At 40.3% G+C, this 24,152-nt stretch overlaps 1 protein-coding gene across 4 annotated transcripts in view; it reads left to right on the top strand.

Moving 5' to 3' along the window:
• LOC110959551 (MAM domain-containing glycosylphosphatidylinositol anchor protein 2-like) overlaps positions 1 to 24,152 on the top strand; it is a 287,510-nt gene that overhangs the window by 83,506 nt on the left and 179,852 nt on the right. For all 4 annotated transcript variants that reach the window (XM_051960688.1, XM_051960689.1, XM_051960691.1 and 1 more), the window contains exon 3: positions 16,961 to 17,135. In XM_051960688.1, the coding sequence (XP_051816648.1) occupies positions 16,961 to 17,135 (175 nt within the window). The remainder of the gene's footprint in view (positions 1 to 16,960; positions 17,136 to 24,152) is intronic.

Here is a 24,152-nt window from a genome sequence, read left to right as displayed (position 1 = left end):
ATAACACAAATTACACAGAATTCAAGCCCCTATCTCTAGAACGGACTGAGCTCATTTGCATTAATTAATATAATTCCCTCTTTTGATCGATGGACAGAGCCTCTGTTAGTTTGTACTCCTGCCCTCTGGATGCCGCTGCGTGGAAAAGGAGGATATTGATTTTTATATTTCAATTGAAAAGGTGAGGCCTCCTAAATTAGCCAGCTTCCGTTCATCTCCTTCCTTCATCATCGTCGCCGTCTTTCCTCTTAATTAGGATTTTTTTTTTTTTTTGAAAAGCAGAGCCGAGCGAAAGGGAGAGGAGGCGGAGGGAGAGTGTTGGGAGATCAAACGCTCTGCATAGCGGTGGCAGGAGAGGCCTTTGAAACCGAGTCATTATGAGGCTCACACAGAGCCCCTCGGCACCGCGGGTCTCGGCTGAATCTCTCTGGACTTTGGGATGTGTCAGCTTCTTCCCCCCCTCCGGTTGGTGCCATGGGACCTGGAGGGCAGAGCAGACTTGTTTAGGAAGCCGAGGAGGTTATCTGAGGTGGCAGCAGACCCACGGCTGCTTTTGTGATGCTTGGTGGGGAAAAAAAAAACACCACAAAGGGTGTGTGACCTCATCGGACTCGGTGCAGCAATAACAGCTCATCTTTTCATTAGAATGAAATATTAATCCTTGCAACGTGTTCTGAGTCTTTCTCTCTCTGCCTCAGAGTTCCACATTTTAATTGACTTGAGGTTTTTCCATCTTTAAGGAGCATATGTGGGGAAAAAGTCACTGAAAAGGTTGCGGTGCTTTTTCATGATCTGTATTATTGGCGCATGTGGAGGGTTGATTTTTGTTTGCTGGACAGCCAATACAGACAGTTTTCTGTGTTTTTATACACTCATGCCAATTCAAAAGCTTTCCATAAGCTCTGGCTGCTCGCCAAACAGCCGGCTACTCGTTTAGGTCCAGCTGGCTACTTTATTGTATTAACCCTCTGAACTCTGAGCTGCTTTTAGCTTCTGTCACATTTTCACTCACTATAAACTGTAATATAAAGTCTCGATGGAAACAGCACAACCATGGCGAAAAGTAGAGGAAAACTCAGGAATTTGTAGTGTGACAGTTATGATTTCATAAATCAGAGACAAAAACAAAACAATACGAATTGAATTAAAGCTGCAAACAGTGTTGGTCGGGTATCCAAGCGGTTTCATGCAGATTGGAGCATGTACAGACCACTTACACAGCATTTCCTGTGTCATGGCAAAATGTCAAAATTCTGCCAGTCACCATTTCCACACCCTCAGACTTTTGCGGAGCATTTTGGTCGTTTTTGATCACCCATGCCTTAAGTACGTCCTGGCCAAATTTCAGCTCTGTCGGGGTTACGCTATTTAAGTTTATAGCTTTTGAAAATGTGCAAAAATTGGTCCAAAATATGACCCATAATTTAAAATGGCTGACTTCCGGGTTGTGTTTTAGGTATGGTTGTCAGTTACACTGCCGTTCATCTTGATGAGTTCCTTATGCCTATCAGATTTCATAGCTGTAGGTGATACGTAGTGGCCCTAGTTCCTGTTTGAAACACATGCAGTTTCCCTAAAATATCCACTGGTGTTACCAATACTGCCTTAAAAAAAAACCGGAGGCTTCTCAAACTCCTCTCTGTTTTGTGTAAACACTGCCTGCAGTTCAGCCGAAAAAGTCCAAGATTTTTTGTCACGTGAAGTTTGTTCACAGGAAAGTCGATCATAGCTGTGTAAATTGTCACAAAATGTATGTAGTACGCACTTCATGTACCGATTATGTTGCTCTGTGGGATTTGTAAGAGTTGTCTCTACAGTATAGATACTACTGTAGTTTTCTTGAAATCAAATATCTCAAAAATCACTGAACATTTACTTTGGGGATACATTTGTTGCATTTTTTTTAGCTTCACAGTTGCACTGAAGAGTTTTTTCGTGATTTGCTTAAAACACTTTATTTTTGGAGATTTTTATTAAATGACACAAGTAGAGTAAGATAATTTTTGATTAAATATCTGCATTCTAAGCTTAGATTTGGTTCATATTTCTGCTCTAATTAGGCAACACTGCATAGCAAAGACTGTCTGGAAGTTTAAAAATCTGATGATTCAGTTTTTACAGTTTCTGACTGATAAATGATATAGTTTAGGTAATTTTTAAAAGATAGCATGCCTTTCAAACTTCAGAAGGTCAACTGTGGATTCTAATTCGCTGTGTGGGTATATTTTACAACCACTAGCCTTCCTTTCAAAACACTGCAAGCATGATGATGGACAAACGTGCCTCTTTACTGGATCAGTGCTGCACACATGCTCCTTATGAATGAGTGCAGTCAGCTGTGAGAGTCAAATATAATCAAAGTAACCAAAGAGAAGACACATTAAGAGCTGCAGTGATTGCACAGACAGGGGAATCCTCAGTGGAAAGTCTACTGAACCCTGCAGACGTTCTGCGTGCAGTCCTAACAAATGAACACATGGATGAATTCTTTTTATTTACATTGTTCATTTTACAGCAGCAAAATGACGAAAAGCTGAGTTGATTCATTTAATGTAAATGGTTGTATTTATATTACTTTTATCCAAAGCGCTTTATATGATACGTCACATTCACCCATTCACACACTGATGGCAGAAGCTGCCATGCAAGGCGCTAACCACGACCCACCAGGAGCAATTAGGGTTAGATGTCTTGCTCAGGGACACCTTGACATGAGCATGACGGGCTGAGGATCAAACCGGCAACCTTCCAGTTACAAGACTGCCGCTCTACCCACTGAGCCATGCCGCCCCATAGATGTAGTAGATAAGATATTGAATAAAAACTAAACTTTGGACTTTTAAGACAAAACATTTTCTCCCCCTTAGCTTTGCTAAATAGCTGGTTACTCCAAACATAATGAACAGCTCTGATTCTCTCAATGGATACAGACAGTCCTCAATCTACGACGTCATCAATGTATGGCATTTCATCGTTAGGTCAGAACTGGTAACGGGTGGGTCCTCTGTTTATGACGTACAGCATTTCGTCATGATGTCGGAACTGGTTGTGTGGAACTAGTTGTTAAGCAGAGCAGACTATTACACTGTCACACTATAAGACAGATTTGTTTACATTTGCTGGTTGTACGTCACCTCAGATTGTGCTACATTCACTAACTTTTTGTTGTGCAAATCAGACTCTTTCCGAGTATTTGGATCTCAAAATTAATATTCAGATACCACCACAACGACGAATATTCGGATATTCGGGTCCAGTCCCAGTATTTACATGCATATTTAACCGCGTAGCTCCTCCAAATTGAGGATTTGCATCATACAAATGTGTGATCTATATTTTTCTTAGATTTTTTTCTTTTTCAGTTAGTGTAAATCTAATGTGTAATTGTGACAGTCATTTCTTCTTAACACACCTACGTTTCACCTGCATGTGTACATATGTCACCTATGATATAAAAGAAACAAAAATGTTATAAAATGATGCGTGATACCTCAAAAACAATGCTACATGTGCACATGAATGACCAATCACAAAATAATTCATTATCTGCTTGTGAAAACCACAAAAACTACACCAGGAAGAACCGAGAAAGGAAGGAGATCACAGAAATGGCATGAACAATAATGACGAAGAGAATTACGAGGAGGAAGAAAAGGTAGAGGAGGATACAGCTGATCGAGGCAAGGGCACCAATTGGAGGGCAGAAATGCAGAACTGGCGTGATCATTGACCAATTGCAGTGCCTTTTTTGGCTGCTTGAAGAGCCAGTCTTTCTTTCTCTTGATTCTCAAAGGAACAAAACCAGCCATCCATTCAGGATTCCAGTTAGAAAAATTTCGATATCATGCTTGGAAGTTGGTGATGCTATTCCAAACACTATGGGGTTGGAATAGATCAGCTTACACTGTGGAAAAGGACACAAGTTGTGGGGCACAAAGGGGATATATTTTGTATATTTTTACTTTTTTTTCTGAACAATCCTTATCAGGAATGTTTCCTTCAGAGTGAACATAAACATTAATGCTACACAATTTAGAAAGGCAATAATTCTCTGCTAATCTGGGATTATGAGATGTTCTTATTAGCTGAGCTGTAGCTGACAGCTGCTGCCTTTGGCTTTTTGACCCACAGAAATAAAGCTGGTCTGAGCCAGTAACAGGTCATTCCATATAAAATCAAACAAATTTGAAAAAAAGTTTCCATCTAACCCCCTCAGAATCGGTTTGTATTTTATATACACTAACTTTGGTATATTTACTGAAGCCATGTAAAGTTTCAGTCTGGAAAAAGTGACAGGAATAAAACAGTGAGATATTCTGACCCACCTTTCTGCCTTTAAGTCTAAAATATTCAAAGTTTGAGGTAAAATTTTTACGTGGCTTCATTAAATATACAAAAGCTACTGTACATAAAAAATAAGGAAGACAAAAATCCTCAATTTTTCCTGACTTCAAAGGCCGACTGCTGTGTTTCTGTATCAAAGTTTTCTGACGCTTTCACAGCAAACCTTTGGGCTTTTCTTTCCGGCGAGTTCTCCTTCATGCATGCAAACTCAAACTCATTCACAAGCTTTAATCTGACTGTCATTTTCAATGTTTTTGCTCCAAAATGTGGAGGATTGGAGGAAGCTAACCTCTAATGTTTCACTTACTGAACTAGAAATACCAAACACTTCATGTGACACTGTTCAGTTCCAGTTATCTCTGCAGCTGGAGTTCATCCTCCAGGTTTTTCAATCACCAAACATCCATTATATTTCTTCCATGTTTCATGACAGGAGGTCACCTAAAAAAGACCAACAAAAACCCCCAAAAAACGAACAGACCCAGCATGTGTCACTAAAATGAAAAATATGTTGTTTGTTCAAAGATATATTGATAGCAACACTTCTCTGTAGCATATTGGCATTATTTGTTCATTTGTGAAAATAAAACCTATAATTCAGGAGTGTCAAACTCCGTTCCTGGAGGTCCACTATCCTGCATGTTTTAGATGTTTCCCTCTTCCAACACACCTGATTCAAATGATCAGGCTCGTTATCAGGCTTCTGCTGAGCTTAATGATAAGCTGATCATTTGAATCAGGTGTGTTGGAAGAGGGAAACATCTAAAACATGCAGGATAGTGGACCTCCAGGAACGGAGTTTGACACCCCTGCTATAATTTAACTTAATTTTTTCAAGATTTTTTAATTATTTTTGTAATTTTGAAATACATAAAATTACAAAAACATTTGCATGTCATGTACAATGAATATTAAATGTGTAGCTTTAAACCATAAAATATATGTATTTTTTTAAAGATAGATAAAGCATTTTTCTTTCCATCTGATGGCTGTTAAAAGATATGTGCAACCATATCATGATTTCATAAATATTTCCTTTTTTTATAAATAGATAAAATTGTTACATCCAATTAAACAACACCATAAAAAGGTTTGTAAAATTTAGTACAATTAGTATTGATTAAGAGAATAACAGTTCTGTAATTTTGTGACATCTTGTGCAATTACAGAAATTTTCACATGCAAAATATTATTATTATTGTTATTAAGAATAACATCTACGATTGGAAATCTTTCTGAATACAGTTTGTATCAAGTAATTTATCATTATATTTATGTGTAACTATACCTTATTCCTCTAATTGTTATTATTATATACTACAGGTAATTTTGTTATTTTTACATAATATCCTTCAATAAATATTTAAGGGGAAAAAGTGCAAAACATGCAATTTCTAGTCTTAATTTTAATGAGCTGTTTTTTTGTTGCGCACAGCTGACAGATTTTTATTTATTTTTCTAAAATAAACATTTTGCATTTTTACATACATTTTACAGTATCCTGTCCAAACTTGTGCCAAGAATTTATATAAAGTGTCTTCCATCTGTGGGATCGTTTCCAGTTTTATTTCCTGGAACAGCCTCCATACAGTAACTTAAACCAGGCTCACCATCTGGACCGCCGTATCACAGGGGGCCAAGTCACACTGCTCGATCACTGTAAATGTCCTTAATTAGTTCTGCATTAGTAAATCACAAAATGGCCTTTTTTTTTTCCATCATTACTGTCCAGATTTCCATCTCTTTCTCCCTGACTGTGAGCGCTTTCAGCTCATGGGATCATATAGAGTGAGGGGTGTTGTTCCTCGGCGTCGCAACGCTTCAGCCGCAGAGCAAACAGAACCGCGGTTGGCAATTTCGCTGCAGCTTAATTCCTCACTTGTCTATCAATATGCACACTTCTTAAATTACACAGACGCGCCCTCAGGCCTTCCCAGCGATGGGAGTCTCTGGATTGGGTCCAACCAGGCAGCAGTGGGCCTCCGTCAGCCTCGTGCCCGTCCACCCACCATCCTCCAAGGAGAAAACTGAAGCTTTCTAATAATAAAAGCGAGCGTTCGTCCAACCTCACACGCAGCAGCAACACTTCTCTGCCTTCCCATTTAATTGTCAAATAAATATATGTTCCCGTCAGTCAAACGCACACCGTATAATATGTGCTTTTCTGCCACCGCCACCCCATGGCGTTGGCATTTCAAGGTGTTACTGTGGGCTGGACAAGGAAACTGGGACTTGTTGGCACCTGGTCGGCTCAGGGGGAAATTAAGTCAAATTTCTCGTTGATGTGCAGTGCAGAGGTCACTGGAAGGATGTGTTCAGCTAACTGAAGATGATGATAAGACATCTCAGCACTTTACAGCACTAACCTGTCGCTTCCCACTGTGTGTTTCTGCAACAGCAGTCCATCAATAGAGACTCAATTTACAACGATTCCCCAGAGAAGGTGGCCAGTTGTTGAGGCTGCAGGGGTGGGGGGGACTGCAAAAAATGGGCAACATCATAGAGGCACCAAAAATACTGTCTTAAAAATACTAGAGAGTAATTTTCAGGAATTCTTGGTACAGATTTAGGTATGGATAGGACATACACACAGAAAAAGTCAATAAAAGTAAAATTACTGCATTTTGAACCTAAAAACATGATTAAAATGTTTCCAAGGATGTTTAAATCCAGAGAATTATAACATCAGCTCCAGTAGATGCACAGACAGTTGACTCATCTAATGATATGCTGGGAATAAATATCTAAGTCAACATTACTTGCAGCTCTTTTATTAGACTGAAATGATACTATGTGAATATACGTGACTATATCTGAACACTATTCCTGTCTGACTCCCGTCAGATAGACTTTTATCAGCAAATTACAGGTTGTGGTTTTAATGCCAAGTAAATACATCAGTGCTGCTTTAAAGATGTGATCATTTTCTTACCATTTGGTAGATTAATTTTTTGGAGGAAACTTAGTGAGCTGAATCTTCAATACTGAATCAGATATTGGTCCATCACCAATTATTGATTAAACCTCTAAAAACCCATCTCTGTGTATCAAAGTCACATTTAGAGAGTCTTTCCATGCCTTAAAATGGCTCAGAGGTAATGGTACGTGTACAGTGGAGCCGTTGCTTGAGTCATTGTCTTGGTAAGCAGCCATGCAATGCATTCTGGTAGCGTCGGCATTCAGATTGTGAGTCAGAATATCACGTGGCCCGCTCTTCATTTGCATTAGGTTAAGGTCTACTCTACCTTACAGTGCCTTTTAAAAATGTTTTCTCCCTTTTATTGCTTTCAAACACTAAATTATGGTAGATTTAATTTGACGAGAATTCCAAAAAGACTCATTAATGTCAAAGTGAGAACAGATTTCGACAGAGTGATGCCAATTAATCAAAAGTAAATTACATCAGTATTGATCCACTCAAATGTGGGCGGAAACACATTCTGGTGACGTTTTGTTTCTAAATGAGCTGACATGTTGGTTTGCTTTTAAATCATTGAGCCCAGATGTTCATGTAATGAGGTGCCTCCAATCACCTATGGTGACCCTTTCTGCTTGTACGCCATCATGCATCCAGTGTTGGGAAAATGGTGTGACTCTTTTCATCCAAAAACCTGCGGACACCCACCATATCTCAAAAACTGTAAAGCTACTTGAAATTACACAATGAAAATTTGAAAAGTCACCAGAAAAGCTGTTGCACTTCCTTTGCTGCAATATCGGCACATCCAAGCAGTGATTTATTAATATTTTGTACATTTTAAAACTCTGAGATATCAATTCTTCTACATATACAAGAATCTGTGAAATATTAATATTCTTCCACTTGCAGTAAAATCTGTGCAGTATAGATCAAATCTGTGCAATATTAATACTTCTCTATCAGTATTTCTACTCAAAAAAAACCTCTGAAATACAAGTGATATGTGCAATACAGGGGATCCTCGACTTGCGTCAAAGTTCTGTTCCTACAGATTGATGCAAGTCGATTTTAATCATAAGTCAGAACTCTGGCGAAATGTTAACAATGCCATGATGTTCATCACAATATCGATACGTTATTTGGAAAAGTCATGAATACCAATGACTTTCATGTGTGAGTCATTTCACAAGAGGATAACAGAATATTGTAACGGACTGATATTGTTGTTAATATTGAGGTTTCAATGTTTATTGTTCAGTTCGAGATTTACCTCACGTCAGTGAACGTGTCATGTTTAGTTAGCTTCCCTCTGATTAGCTGAGAGTCTGCAGTAGTGTGTGTGTGTGTGTGTGTGTGTGTGTGTGTGTTGCTCTGTGCTGGTGTGTGTGTGTGTTGCTCTGTGCTGGTGTGTGTGTGTTGCTCTGTGCTGGTGTGTGTGTGAGCTAAGCAAGAGAGAGCTGGGAATGGCAGCTAATTGTGGAGCTAAGTTATCGGGCTTTCGTAGTTATTTGGCTATGACCTGCAGTAGCCTGTGTGAAGGTTCAATAAATGATCAAGATAAAGTCTCACTCATTCATCACAGAGGGTCGCGACAATATGTTGCACTATTTTTGCAGCTTGGCCGATGTTTGTCGATGTTTCCCCCTGTTCCAAGTGTTTTGTTATATCTAATTTCATTTTCATGGACATGGCTCTCCTTCTCTTCAAAGTGCTGCCATCAGAAGAGTCTGACTTACATTTGAGAGCCATAATGAAGGGCAAAAAGTTAGTGAATGTGGCACAATCCAAGGTGGCGTACAACTGAAGAATGTAATGTCTTATAGCGCCACATGATGGCATATTTACCCTCTCCACTCTCCAACTTGTTCCATGTAACCAGTTCCGATGTAATGACAAAGCGCCATAAGTTGATAACATCGTGAACCGAGGACCCCGTGTATTGTTATGTTTGTTTCTGTGGGGTTGTTGTGCATGACATCATGATGCTGACTATTTTTTTCCACTCACTATGTGTCTTCAAGCATCTAAAACCAGGCGTGAACTAACCGTGACGTCACTTGTTGGTTTCAACGCCGAGAAAATGAAGCCCGGATTTTGATACTTCCTGGTCGCCATTTTGGATTTTTGGAGCCAGTGACGTAAAAAGCGTCATCAAAAAAGCTGGACCGGAGAGCAACTCGAGCAGGACCAGTCTATGGGACTGTCAATCAAGTATAGCCACGCCCCCTGGCTCCTCCAACTTTAACGATTTATTTAAAATTCATTATTGATTTATTTTAAGATCGGCCACCTGATCTCTCATTTTGACCATGAAAACTAACGGGAAAAAAGTCCTGAGCTGTAGAACATCAGTCTATCAAATTTTATTTTTTCCAAAAATGAATTGGGCTCTATGGAGCAAAAGCTTTTTGGAGCCAACCCTAGCAGACGGCGTGATATTGCAAGTTTTTGACACTTCCAGGTTGGCTTCAATTCTGGAGCCAGATGCTACGTCCACTTTATATACAGTCTATGTCTAAAACACACCATATGACCACGTTAACAAGATAAAAAACTTGATTTTAATCAAAGGAGGTCTTTTAAATATAGGGACTCTTAAAGCTCTTTCCTTTGTCTTTAGCCTTGTCGTACCCGCTTTGACTTTGTAGCAGAGCTCCACATATATCCAGCTTCATCTGTTCATACTTTCATGGTCACTGTTCTCCAGACTCATTCATTGTCTTTGAGGCTATGAACAGACATCAAAGAGTCGCCGATGATGAAGCCATCTGCCCCCGTCTCCTCTGCCCTGGCCTCCATCCATTATGTCCACACTACTTTGTTTGAGTACCAGGCTCCAACAGCCAGCAACACCACATTGCAAACACCTTTTTTCTTTTTTTTTTGTTTCAATTATTGGCTGGCCAGATTCAACTTGCAGCACCACGGGTCAGCGAGTACAAATAAGCTGACCTCAGTCCCTGGGACATTTCGCTTTATACAGACCAATTGGAGTATGTGATCTGTTTTGGATGCTCCCATGACAGTTAGCCTGCAGTGCTGGTGTCTTTTGCAGATGGAGCTTTTTTTCTCTCCACGCTGTTTGCTATACAAACCGCAAGATCAGAAGGGGCACCAATGTCAAAGTTTTCCCTTAAACTATACCCCATCCACTGCACTCACAGTCATTTACACTCTTAAAAGTGGATTTAGCAGCAGCAGTCAAACACGCTGTGTGTAGTTCAGCACCAACAAGCAAACAAAAGCTGCTGTATTTTTAGCTCTATGTATGTCAGTGTGCGTTTCCTCTTTGATTCCGACATTAAAACCTTGGCGTCTTTCATGTGATCATCCAATTTTTATGAGGATCTCTATTTTCTAATATAGACCTGTGGAGTGAGTGCACTCACAATTTGTGGCCTGGACCCCCTGTTGCGTTGTGTGATCACTTGTTTGTCATGCTCAGCCACACTTGTCTGCACCACTGAGCAGCACAGACTGCCATCAGTGCCTAAAAGAAATGATGGCAAGCAATTAGAAACCAGTCTGTAGTTGGGGAGCGGGAAACGTCACAGCAGGCATTATGGGAGATTCACCGAAGACGCGTGCTCCAGCATACGATCCCTGCATAACAACAGACACCGGGCGCATTTTAATTAGCTCTTGACGTGACATCGCAGCATGTGCGGTCTCAGACGCTGCTGGGATTTTCAGTTGGATACTAATCTAGGCGAGCTTCTGCTTTCCATGTGAGCAAATGTTGATCTTTTTATCGGGATGTCTGATTTAAGGAAGAATGGCGTTATTATTGTATTGACTCTGCTTTTCCCTGTGAAACTAAGTGGTGTCGTGTTTTTGATGTGTTTTTCTTAATAAAGCAGATTATTCTGATTGTGAGGATACATATCTGTTTCTTAACAGTGTGTGGTAAAAGATGGAAACCAGACTCCAATCATGTTTAATGGTTATAATGTATGCACGCAATCACAAGGCACAGGCAGGAATAATATATTTCTGCTATAAAACAGATGCTGGATGGTTCAGTATACAGCAGAAGTGAGTATATTCCACTGTATTCTCACTTCAATATTGAATGATTCAAAATTGTGCTACCTCTCAATAATTGCATTATTTTTAGGCTAGCAAGAATTTAAAATCAAACACTTTAGCACAAATATATTGAAAATACAGACCTCAAAAGTAGACACAGGACAACAAAAGTGAGTATCTGTGATAACTGGAATGCATTTGAGTACACCTGTGATTCCCAAGTAATCTGTTGGCAAAAACATGGTTCTGAAATGAGCTGTGAACACCAGAACCTCCTTAGTTTTTAGCATATCAGCTGTGTCTATTTCCATGTCTGCATCTTGGCTCCACAAAGAAAAGAGTTTCCAGATAAACTCAAAAATCAGATTGTAAGACTTCACCAAGATGGAAAAGAATACAGAGGAAGACCACTAGCCAACTAAAAACCACAGTTGCAGCCATAATAAATAAAGACGGATCCATAGTACCACTAATCAGAGCTGCAGTAGTTGTCTTTTCTAGTGCGTTACTTTTCCAGTCTAAGTCTAAAAAATAAACTGTAGCTGCTCCAGACTTGGCACAAGAGTTACCAGCAGAAATCTGAATTTCTGTAACAGTTGTAAGAGACATTTCAAAGGACAGTGCATAACATCCAACTTTATGAACGGCATCCATTCAGAGAATCTTTGCTCGCTTTTTGTCACAAAACAACAAAATGAAACTTTTCCACAGAGCGTTAAAAGAAGCCTGATGAATACTAGAAGCGAACTCTTTGAGAAGGAGACCAACATGCATTTTTTTGGGCTCAGATGTTGTCCAGAATATTTGATGTGAACTTGACCAGGACTACCACAGTGAATGCATGGTCCTGGGAGTGTGATGATATGGAGCTGCATGAGTGCAAAAGTGAGAAGGTATTTATAGATGAGCCATGTTTTCCTCTGGATGTACCAAAAATCCTGGCTGACAAGATGACTCTCAGTCTGCAGAAGCTTAGCACAAATGGAATTTTCCAGCAGGATCATGATCCAAAGCACACGACCAAAATCACTCGAAAGTTTCCAAAAGATTGAAAAGTCTGTCCAAGTGTGTTGCCTGACTTGAATCCAATCGAACGCCTTTGGGGTTTTTTTTAAAGAGAAAGGCAGAGAAACACAACCCCTCAAGCAAAGAACAGCTGAAAAAAAAATTGTCTTTGAAGAAGGGCAGAACATCTCCAGAAATTTGTGCAGCATTTCCATGCCGAGGAGGACTGAGTCTGTCATCAGAAATAACGGTGGACATACGAAGCATTGAAGAAATGAAAAATTTGGATCTTAGTCCATTGACTTCCTGTTGGGATGACTGTATTTTCATCATAGTGAACTGTTAGTTTATAACTTAACAGAAGAGCAACTTTAGTGTTGAGTTTTGAAGTGATGGAATTACTGTAAAGTAGCACAGTGTTGACATTAAAGTGCTATTGCACAGGTGTGTACTCACTTTTGTTGTGTATGGTACATTGTTGGTATTTTAGCTAACTCCCCAGTTTATACTTGCAGGTACCTTTATGAATTTTGTAAGTAAATGGAGCAGCAAAAATTGCCCCAAAAAAAGCCCAACCAGATCATCAGTGGGCGACGAGGACCAATTATCATATTGCTCAAATCCGCCAGCTCCTCTCAGATCAAGAGTATTTGCATTGCGCTAAGGAGAGTGAAGAGGGTCAAACTGTTCTCGCCAGGCATACTTCAGGACTCCCCCTGTGGGCAGAGGTGCTCAGATGTAAAAAAGTCAGTGGAGTGTAGGAATGAAAATAGCCTGAGGGTGCAGGGGGGAGTTGAAAGCTCACCAATAATGTGCTATGCTGCCCCTGTGAACAAACAGGGGCGCTTTCCTTTTGAAAATATAAAGAGTTATTTGAATACCCACTTCTTAGTGTCACTCGAACAATGCACTTATTGATACTGCGTTTCCCTAAAACTCAAAGCTCTTTACACAAAAGGCAAAGGAAATGACTGGGGGTATAAGCTTGGAGAATATTGAATTCTGCTGAGGTCGCCACAAGCCAGCTTGCTTTGTATTTGCATGAGGAGAATCCAGAGCACTGTAGGAGAGTGACACAGAATTCAAAAACTTTGCTCAATCTAATTTATGCCTCATAACTTATTTAACTTTAGGGCTTGTTTTGCTGAACTCATGATGTCCCTAACTTTAGGAATAGGGCATCAGATTTTCCAACAGTGGGGCTTTAGCATCAATCAGTTGCTGAGTTTGGGCTTTTATACGGAGTCTTTCTTTCAGCGTCTCTTGATGCATCTGAAACATCCAAGTGATGCCTTTTCAATACACTGTGTTGATTCAGGGGCATGTATTTTTAATGGTAATATATCCACTTAAAGACTGTACAGTGTAAAGGAAGAGGACAGAAATACACTCTGACTACAGGCTTTGTCTTTTTTCAGAGAAAGAGGTCGATGAAAGAGAGAACACTCACACAGTCTTTGAATTTCAGGGTAGCTAATTTATTTCTACCACTCTAATAACACCCCAAGCAAAACAGAGAATCTGAAACCACTCTGATAAACTTTCGCTGCGTGTGAATTCTTCTTCTTGTCATGATGTACCCGCAAGCTCCAAAAAACAAACAAAAAAAACAACAAGAAATAAAAAGCCTCTGGAACAGGATGCCATTATCGGGTTTCAGCCCACCCACCCTTTCATTCCACCTTCCCGTTTGCTGGGAAAATGACCAAACTTCACAGTGTCATAACCTGGACCTGGAGCCGTCATGGTTAAAGCCCCACAGCCAGAGCAGCAGACGCAATCTCTGTGATAGCACCCAATCCCCCGTCCCTGCATGCACTGATATCCCTGTTTCATCTGATGCTATCTCTGCAAAATGGGATGTTATCAGTATCCAAGATGATGCTATCACCATACAGTGTGGAGATATTGGATTCTAATTCATAGCTTCCCCTGCCTACACAGAGATATGTGAGGCTCTGCAGGCAAAGCCAGTCCATCTGTGGCTTACTTAGGATGAGGGATTGAATGGAACTTTATGCTTCGCGGTTCTGGTTGTGTGGCCCCCAGGCCAGAGTTGTCACAGTACCTGTTCATGCTGTATGCTTTAATGAGGACAGGAGAGGGAGATGATGGAGAGTCAATTATAACCTCATGTTGGAGAGTAACACTATTTCACCTTTCATTACACCTCAATGCCATGGGCTAACTGGGTCTCATCAGTTAGTGAAAGGTACTCATGCTGAGCAGCCCACGCTGAGGTCAGTCTTGTGTGGAACCGAGCAAAGAGGGAAGATACGGGAAGACTTTTCGCCATCAAATCAACACTTCAGGCTGACGCGTTGCAAGAAAGAACATCACAGCCGTTTTATTTTTAATCCCTCAATTGACTGTGCATTGCTGTAAATGCAGGATCTTGCCAAAAACAAGAGACGGCATAGAAAACATACAAGAAATAAGCTAATTTTCATCTACCGGTGTTGGATTTATCTTATTTGCAGAGGGAAGATGGCCATTTTTCAAAACAGTCTTGTACTAGATGGACCATTATTTCTTTTTTTTTGCTCTGTATTATAGTTATATTTAGTAATATGCTTTTGTATTAAAGGAATAATGCGTTTGTATTAAAGGAAAAGATTGTTGATTTGGGAAATAATCTGTCTTTTGCAGAATTAGATTTAAAGAAATAAAGATCAACACTAGCCATGTCTGTTCACTAAATTCAAGCTTATATATCTACAGACAGCACAAAAATTAGAAAAAAAAATACCACTGGCGCTTCTCAGTGGCGATAAAATGTGCTCACACTGCTTAATACAATGCATCTTGCTTGTGTAATCTGTGCATTAGCCAGAGTGTAATGTCACGTTATGATTATCCATCCATCCATCTGTACTGTCTATACACAGCTTGATCCTGATTACGCGAACAGGGGATCTTCTAGGTGCAAGGCGAACGTGCTAACCACCAATCCACTGTGCAGCCCCCTTATGGTTATGTCACATGTCACAGAAAAAATAATCACATTTCATTGTTGGCCTGGCAATCTCACATGGCAACCAGACTCCAGGAAGTCCTTTTGCTTGATAATGGTTGCTGGTGTTGTTAGCTGTAAGTGCAAACCCAGCACTACCTTCACTCCGATGTGTTATCTTCATAAAATGAGTCACTTCTTTCTTTCTGCTCCTGGCAGTGAATCTCTCGCAGAGATGTTTCACCGCAGAAGCGTTCCTCTGGCTCAGAGTAGGGCAGTATGATCGTGGCCAGAAGAGTTATCCTGATTGGTTCTTACTCTCCGGACAGAACAATTTGTGCTGTATTCCTTGTAATGTACACATCTGTATCCAAAAAAAACTTGAACTACGGTTATTTTTTTACCTGAATTCAGTGCAGCGTGTGAAGAAAATTGCACCCAAAATGCTTCGCTTTACACATGATAGCAGAAGTCAGCTGGGTGGCTGTGCAAAGAGAAGCCTCAGTCATCTAATGTCAGATTTAAGTTGAAATCAAGTCATTTCATGTACATGGGGTGTTTGCTTTAAGTGTTTCATGAAAATTTTACATTCAGTACCACAAATCATTCATTTAATTGTGGTCAGTATCATGGAAAATCGCATTGTAGCTGGACATTCGATGAACTGTGTTGCAGTAGCTCAAAGGGTAGATTCCGGCTGTGATTGTTTCTTTAATAGTAGATCCATCCACAATCTGAGCTACTGGAGTAAAAGTAACTCCAATTAACTCATTGGCTTTATCTTTTCTGTATCAGCAACTGGCCTTTTTGTACATGTTGGCCAAATAAAGACTTCTATTTGAGAATTTTCTCAAATGGTAGTGCATTTCAATTTCTGTCCAGTTATTCATGGTAATTTAGGAGCAAAATTTATTAATGTGATTAATATTCAGTTAATTGTGTTGCGTAGTTCAAATGGCAGACTTTTGTTATGATGTGTTGGGTGTTTCTTTAATAGTTGGTATAGAAATTTTGGAAAAAATGCAAATCAAAACAATATTTCTGTTGAAATTGGGGCAGAATTTTCCATCTGAGCTTTTTCAGTAAAAGAAACTGCAACCACTTCAGTGCTTTTATCTGGTCTGTATCAGCAACAGGCCGTTTTTTGCTCATGGGGGCCATATCTGTTTTTAAAAAATGAAGACTTTTACTTGAGAATTTTCTCGAGTGGTACTGCATTTTAAGTTCTTTCTAGTCATTCATGTTAATTGAAGAGGAAAAACTATTATTGCGTCCAATATTTGATTAATTATGCTGCAGTAGCTCATACTGTATGCTTTTGTTATGAAGTGTTGAGTGTTATGTTAATAGATTTACAGGATGAAGAAAACTGACGAAGCTTTAAATAAAAATAAATCATTCTGTTGAAGTTGGGGCAACTCTTGTTGAATTACCATTTGAGCATTCTGAGTAATTACAATCCTTTCAGTGTTTCTACCTGGTCCTTATAACCAACTGTCCTTTTTTTCCTTTTTTCATGCTTCCAAAATTCGTGGCAATTATGAAAAAGAAAAAAAAATAGAAGACATACTTAAATTTGAGAATTTTCTGAAGTGATCCTGCCTTTTATTCTCTTACCCAAAGCTGTGTTTGTCTCCTCAGTCGGCTGTGTGCACAAATTATAACAAGAGCTGGAAGTCTAATCATCTCTCCTTTTTCTTTCTTCCCAGATCCGATGGACAAAGACAGCTGGCAGCGTGTCAGATCGCTTCCAGGACTCCAGCGTGTTCAACGAGACGTTGCACATCGCGAAGATCCTGAGGACTCAGGGCGGTCGTTACTACTGCAAGGCTGAAAATGGACTCGGCTCTCCGGCCATCAAGTCCATCAGGGTGGACGTCTACTGTAAGTCCAATACATGGAAACATCATGGGTATTGTTCTTTTGTCTCTTAAATTGAAACATTAGAGGTTAACTAAAGATTTTACCCAACATTTACTACATTTACTAGACTGCAGCTGTTTGGTCCTTTTTCTTTTCCTTCTGTTATTTTTTTTTTTTCAGGTTTACAAAGACACCCAAATGACTGAAAAGGGTAAATTGCCCAGAGGTGTGACTATCAGAGTCTGTATCTGTGTTACCCTGTTAAGGACCGGCCACGATGTCACTTTGTCTTCTGCCTAATTCTCTTTTAGGCCAGTTTCCAGACAGCCATGACCCTGCAAAGCTTCCCATTCACAGTTGAGATTATGCAACAAAGTCAGCCTCCTAGTAGTGCACCAGAACTCATCCTGCCAGCGCAGTTAGCTTATAAAATGTAACCTTTGCATTTAGTCGATTTTAAATCCTAGCTGCGAAATTGTAATACAAAATGAAACAGGTGCCGTAAGATTAATTTCTAAATTTGTCAGTGTTTTTTTTTTTTTAAATTAAGAAAAACCAAAGTGTGAACCCAGACAGATGGAGCACAGATGTAACAACATGAAACTTGCAGTCCAAAAATAGCAGTGCTCTGGGTTTCTACTGCAATTGAAAAGTAGTTGTTTGGAGGTAGTGCATCCAACGAGACTTTGTCGTTCTCCTGAGAATGTTAATTAAACTAAAACACTTTTATAATCCTGACACAGTCATCGACTGTAAGAGCAGCCTCTCTATTTTTAAAGTATCGGCACGACGGACGGGGAAGGTTCATTAGCATTCGTCAGAGGAAATGGTGATTTATTGTTATTGTTTTTATTGATTGGGCATTGATTGTCCTATTTCACCTCCTGAGTGATTGAAGAGTTGCAAGACATGAGCGTAGACGCCCTGTTTCAGAAACCTACCTCTTTATGGGTGCTTGTGTAGCCAAAGTCTGAGTTTATATGTGATAAAAACATATGTATGTGTTTTATAATCAGCTGTGTTAAAGGCCTCGGGGTCTTACAGTTTCAGCTTCAAGAAAATCTCGTGAGATGCATTTACTATTGCATGCTCAGTGCCTGTAAAGAAGTTTCTACACCATCTCCTTAATTTTTCACTACTGCTTCAGTCTTCTCAGTAGCCCTCACTCCCTGATTCCTCTTTCATGCCAAGCTACCAGGAAAAAATTGCTGTATCTTTGAAAATTGACGACCCCTCTCTGCCCTTAATTTGTTGCCAAACATCGTTTTCAGTCACAGAGGAAAGAAAGAGGTAGTGGAGCAGAACATTTTGCACTAAACACAATGCACTTGATCCTTTTCCAGTAAAAGCTACAATCATTGGATGCATTTTTAAGTGGTACAACACTGTTTACTCTGTATATTATTTGTGAACTGTGATTTATACGCCAACAGTTTCCTCGAGGGATTGAGACCAATGTTTGGAGGCGATGTACTTGTATTTGCAGTACATTTTATGTGCGTGTCAAAATCTTTTATGAGTGTTTGTTTTAACTTGTGTTAGCAGTGTGGCAGAATATTTCTACTTTTTGGGTTGTGTACAGAATATTCCTGTTCTGGTCTGTCTCATCCACTGTGTGGATAGATGCCAAACTCTCCTTTAGAAAGAGTGGTGGCTGTGCACTGATAGTAACGTATATATTGTCAGGCCGACCAGTTAGTCTTCAGGCTTTTCTCCTGTAAAATCGAGAACTAATGTTTGAAAAGCTCGGTGCTCCACAGTGAGTTGAAAAACACACAACCCAAAAACATTGACTTGGCACTAAATTATATTTGCACAGTGATAACACCACAATATTTAAACCACTGGAAGATTGCATGAATAATACTGATCTTCTTGTGGCAAAACAATGTTTGGGGTGGCTGTGGCTCAGGTGGTAGAGTGGGTCGTCCAATGATTGAAGGGTCGACGGTTCGATTCCCACTCTTTTCTAGAGAGCGGGAATCGTGCTGTTGTGTCCTTGGGCAAGACACTTTACCCGCCTTGCCTCCAGTGCTGCTCTCACACTGGTGTGTGAATGTTGGTGGTGGTCGGAGGGGCCGTAGGTGTGGATTGGCAGCCACGCTTCTGTCAGTCTGCCCCAGGGCAGCTGTGGCTACAAATGTAGTTTACCACCACCAGAGTGAGAATGTGTGAGTGAATGAATAATGGATCCATTGTGAAGTGCTTTGAGTGGCCAAAAAAGTGCTATATATCATTATTAATGTTCTGCTGGAAAGTATTTTGGTTGTCATTGAATTGTGGAAATTTGTCATTGAATTTGGAAAACAAGAAGCACTTTGAAGCACAAGAAGCACTTTGCTGGGTATTTGGCAGATTTAATATTGTGTACAATATGAGGAATAACAGATTTCGTCCAGATTCTCAAATGCAATAGCTCCATCCAGCACAACAGCATCCATCCATCCATTGTCTATAATGATAGATGACTCACGGTGAAGGCAGGGGACACCCTGGACAGGCTGGCAGTCTATCACAGATCTACACAGAGACTCAGACAAACATACTCGCATTCACCCCTACAGACAGTTTAGAATCATCAGTTAACCTCAGCATGTTTTTGGAGTGTGGGAGGAAGCTGGAGAACCTGGTGAAAACCCACGCATGCACAGGGAGAACATGCAAACTCCACACAGAAACATCTCAGGCCCAGGCTAGGACGCGAACTGGGGATCTTCTGGCTGTGGGGCGACAGTGGTAACAACCAAGCCACTGTGCAGCCCTTGTAATGAACACAGAGTGAGAAATTCCTTTTCATTGGTCAGTATACATGGATGTAAATGTAACCCTTTGTCCATACTCGTTCTCATGTAATACATTTCAGTTTCCATACCATTGCAGAACTGTCGAGTCCCTCTTAAACCCAAAAAAACCTTTCAGGAGTGTAAACACATTTTCTCTGGGTGACCTCAGACCTTTAAACCCTCAGGATCTTCTTCAGCAATCATGCTGAGCTACCAGGTCACACTTTATCAACAAAAATAGTTCTACAGCAGCAAGGACACCGGTACATAAAAAATACCACAAAGATAATAAATGATAACTTCATATAGATGTTAATTTGACACCTAAAATTCACTCAAACAGTGTCATAGACAAAGTACAGGCCCTCAGGCATAAATAAAGCGTTTTCTGATTCTGAATTTGATTCAGTGGCAAGGGTACAGTTTCCCTGCCATCCCAAAAACCTGCCCAGAAACACGTCAGTAACCGTGGCAACAAACCCAAGGTGTTGACTCGGCCTCCAAACTCCTCACATCTCAATCCAACCGAGCATTCGAAGGATTCAATGGAACAAGTCCATTCCAAAGAGACCCCAACCTACAACCCACAGCACCCAAAGGATCTGCAGCCAGAGCCCCAGTGCCAAACATCACGGGACACTACAGGCATGACAGGTCCGTGTTCCAACTGGTCAGAACTGTTTTGGCGGAACATGGACGGCTTAAACAATATTTTAATGTTGTAGTTGATCCTTGTTTTCCAAAGGAAATACTTTATGGATGAATCCTGAAGCTGGGATTAGTCTCCCTCAGGGACACGAACAGCTGCAGAAACTGCAGACGTGTGGTTGTTGTTATCGTACTACTTTCTAATCCACTCGGGGGGATTCATTCAATACAACAAATTGGACGGTACATGATCATCCAGTCAGAGGCTCTCATACACACTCTGATGATAAAATAAAAGTCTGACAGACCCTTACAGATGCCTAACTGGTTGATCTGACATGTATGTCGAATCAGTTACCCCACCTCTGTTAACCCTCTGAACCGTTAGCAGTTTCTGAGCATTTTTCTTTGCTTTTGTCACATTTTTCCTCACTGTGGGCTCATTTTTCACTGCAGTATGAAGTCCTGCACTTCTATGGAAACACCACAACCAAGGCTAGAAGTAGAGAGAATTCAAAAATGTCTTATGTGCTGTGTGACGCTGTTAAAATGCCATGAATCATAAAGCAAGGAAAAAGCAAAAGTTAAATTTTGTTTATTTATTTTTTTTATTTTACAAAAACGGAAAAGCCTGTATTCAGTATGGTCGACATTTTCCCAAGTGTCCACAGGCGTTACCTTTTTAAATGTTCTTTCATACCTACATCTTCTATCTGCTATGTGTGAAAACAACCTGCAGTTCAACCCAGTTTAGTCAAACAGTTCTTGATTTATTGTAAAGCGACTGTTGGTGACAGCTGAGTCAATCTTTCAATCTTGACCTCGAAATGTTGCAGAGAAATGCAGAATTTTTCATTTTATACAGAATATATTTAATATAAATGTTATTTTTTTGATAGTTTTTTGTAGCTGTAGAAAGAGGGGATTTTGACGAAATATTACTTTAAAATAAGATTTGATTAATTTTCCTGATAGAACCAAATATTGCACACGATTAGTTTCATTAATGATCATTTACAATTTACAACTTCAATTAAAGTTAAACTCCAATTTAGTTTAGCAGACACTTTTTTATCCAGAGTGGCATACATCAAAGAGTAGATGAATATCCAGCTGTTCTTTCCGATTGTCTCTCTAAAAAATTGTGTCATTTTTGTGATTTTGATGAAGATAATACGCCTTCCAAATGCGGCAGCGGGTTTTGGGGATTAATATGGTTGAAGACCAGTGCGCAGCCAATTCCCTCAGCTTTTCTGTGGGAGAGCCTGGGATCAGATACTGATCCATGCAGTGAATGAGACAATCCCAAATGGCTAAATGTTGCTCGATGCTGCATTCATATCATTTTCAATAGCCTCCCCAAAAATCAAACTGGAGCTCATCATCACCGAAACACAGAAGAATGGATGAGAGATTTTCATTTCAACGTTTGCATTGCCTGAAAAATGTGCCTCAGTGATGCTCTCCACTGGCTCGACTGAGAAAGACACCACTGCACATGCTCCAGGGCTCCAAAAGTGCAATGAGCACAGCCCATATGCATGACTGAACAACTTTCATTTGAATGAATGAGGCACCATCTTGTAATTCAGTATCCAGCCCTGCTTCATACACACACACACACACACACCCGTGCCCTGTCTCTTTTTCCTCTCTTGGCATTTCTCTTTCCCATGTCTCTCCCACGAACACCGAAAACACAGCTAACCGGCTCTCCTCTCCCCTTTTCTTTCATGTCTCTGTCTTATTTTCTCTCGGTGTGTGAGCCACATTCTTGTACCTGTTTATTTGGACTGACACCGGCGGGGGCTGTGGAATTGAAACTTGTTTAGAAAAGCTTGTGGAAGGCCTTAGTGGTGCAGGAGGTCGGGGCTGAATGCATCTCAGCAGCTGACAGTCAGAACCTTGTTCCCTGTGTGCACCATTTCACCTTGGCTGCACTAAAGAGCTGGAGGAGCAGACGTGGAAATGAAGCCAGATAACACGCTGGAAACAGAAGCTGAAAGCACGGCCTCTCGGCGAGCTTCATCATCTGGCGCTCTGTGGTCAGAGTTTTCATGCTGTTAAAGGCAAACTAATGACTGTGTGTTTGGTGAATCATAAAGCTCTAATTGTGCTATAAGCTGTGTAATCCTCCATCCACTCACTGTGTTTATTGTGCTCGCAGTATGTTTAATATATAAACACCCTGCGCAAGCAATGCAGTCATTTTATATATTGTGTAATAGTAGTGGAAATGATAAAAATGCAGTATATCAGTATGTAGTATCATATTGCATGTATATTTTCTCAACATTAGTATTTCAAATGACTATCTTTGTGGCGTCCTTGCATCCGGCCTTGTAGCACAGTATGTGTGTGCTTCACAAGTGCTGTGTTGTGCCTCACATCCAGCCAAACCGTATTATTCCTACAGAGCAACGTTATAGCTGTCCCCTGGGGGTGAATTTAATTGATGGGCCTCTGCAGTGCTGCATGCTATTTTTAGTGGTTTGCAGCTACAATTTTTAATTAGTATTAAAATCGGTGTTTTGGTGCTGGACCTCCCAACAACAAAACCTTGAATTATGCTCTCTTTCAAATGCACCTCGCATCACGTCCCATCTTAAAAAAATAAGGCGAGCAGATGTAATGTTTTTTTATTGTTTCTGCTGTAGAGGGAAGACATTCTCAGGAACGAGATTCGGGTTTAAGAGGCTTTCTATAGTTGTTTTCTTTAACTGGTTTCTTGTGTGTTTGCTTCCTGGAATAAAGCTTCTTGTTTTCAATTTTCAAAACAAGCACTAAAGATTCTTTTCATATGTTGGCCTTTATTAGATCAGTAAGTGTGCTCGTTCTTCATAAGGCAGCCTCAGCCTGTTCAATACAACTGAATGAAAAATTAAGGAAACATTAGATGTAGCTAGATGTAGCTAGGTAAATCCATATAAATACAGACAGATAACCAGACAGGCAGGCAGACAGAGTAAAAGTTTTCTTTCGAGTTGTCTGTGAGCAGCAGACAAAATCAGGACGGGATAATTAATGGTAATAACTGACCTCTGCGGCCCGGAGGAGCTGATATTAGCTATAGCCGGCTCAAAGCTAACGTATTTACAAAGCTCAGAAGTCCATCTAAGCACATTTTATACCTGCTGACACCTCAGTTGTGTGTGTCCGCCGTTAGGTCTGTGGGGAAGGTCCTCTGCAAAGTTAATAAAGAACCTTGCCAAACTCCTACCCTGATCGATTTTAAGCTTAAGATGCTCACTTCTTCTTCCTACAGGGGAGACTTTTCAGTGTTCTCATTTAATTTCGGCTGCATTAATTTTGCTGCACAATCTAATGTTTCATTGAGTGACTGATCGAGCAGGGCTTAGGAGTTCTGCAGGGGCAGCTCATTGCAGCCTCTGAGAGTTCATTGACCAATTGCCGGCACAATATATCTAAGAGATTTGGCCTGGAGGCGAGCTGTCCGCTGAAGTGACCAACCAAAAAAAAGAAAACAAACAAATTGTTAGGAGGAAGTTTTGGAGCTCTGTGTGTTCACTGGGATGGTCAATAAATGTATGCTGTTTTCTTCCAGTGACTCATGGCCGCGATTTTGAGTTTTCAAAACAGGTCCCGA

The sequence above is a fragment of the Acanthochromis polyacanthus genome, chromosome 16 (genome assembly GCF_021347895.1).
Source record: "Acanthochromis polyacanthus isolate Apoly-LR-REF ecotype Palm Island chromosome 16, KAUST_Apoly_ChrSc, whole genome shotgun sequence".
NCBI lineage: Eukaryota > Metazoa > Chordata > Actinopteri > Pomacentridae > Acanthochromis > Acanthochromis polyacanthus.
This window is presented reverse-complemented; position numbering and strand designations above follow the sequence as displayed.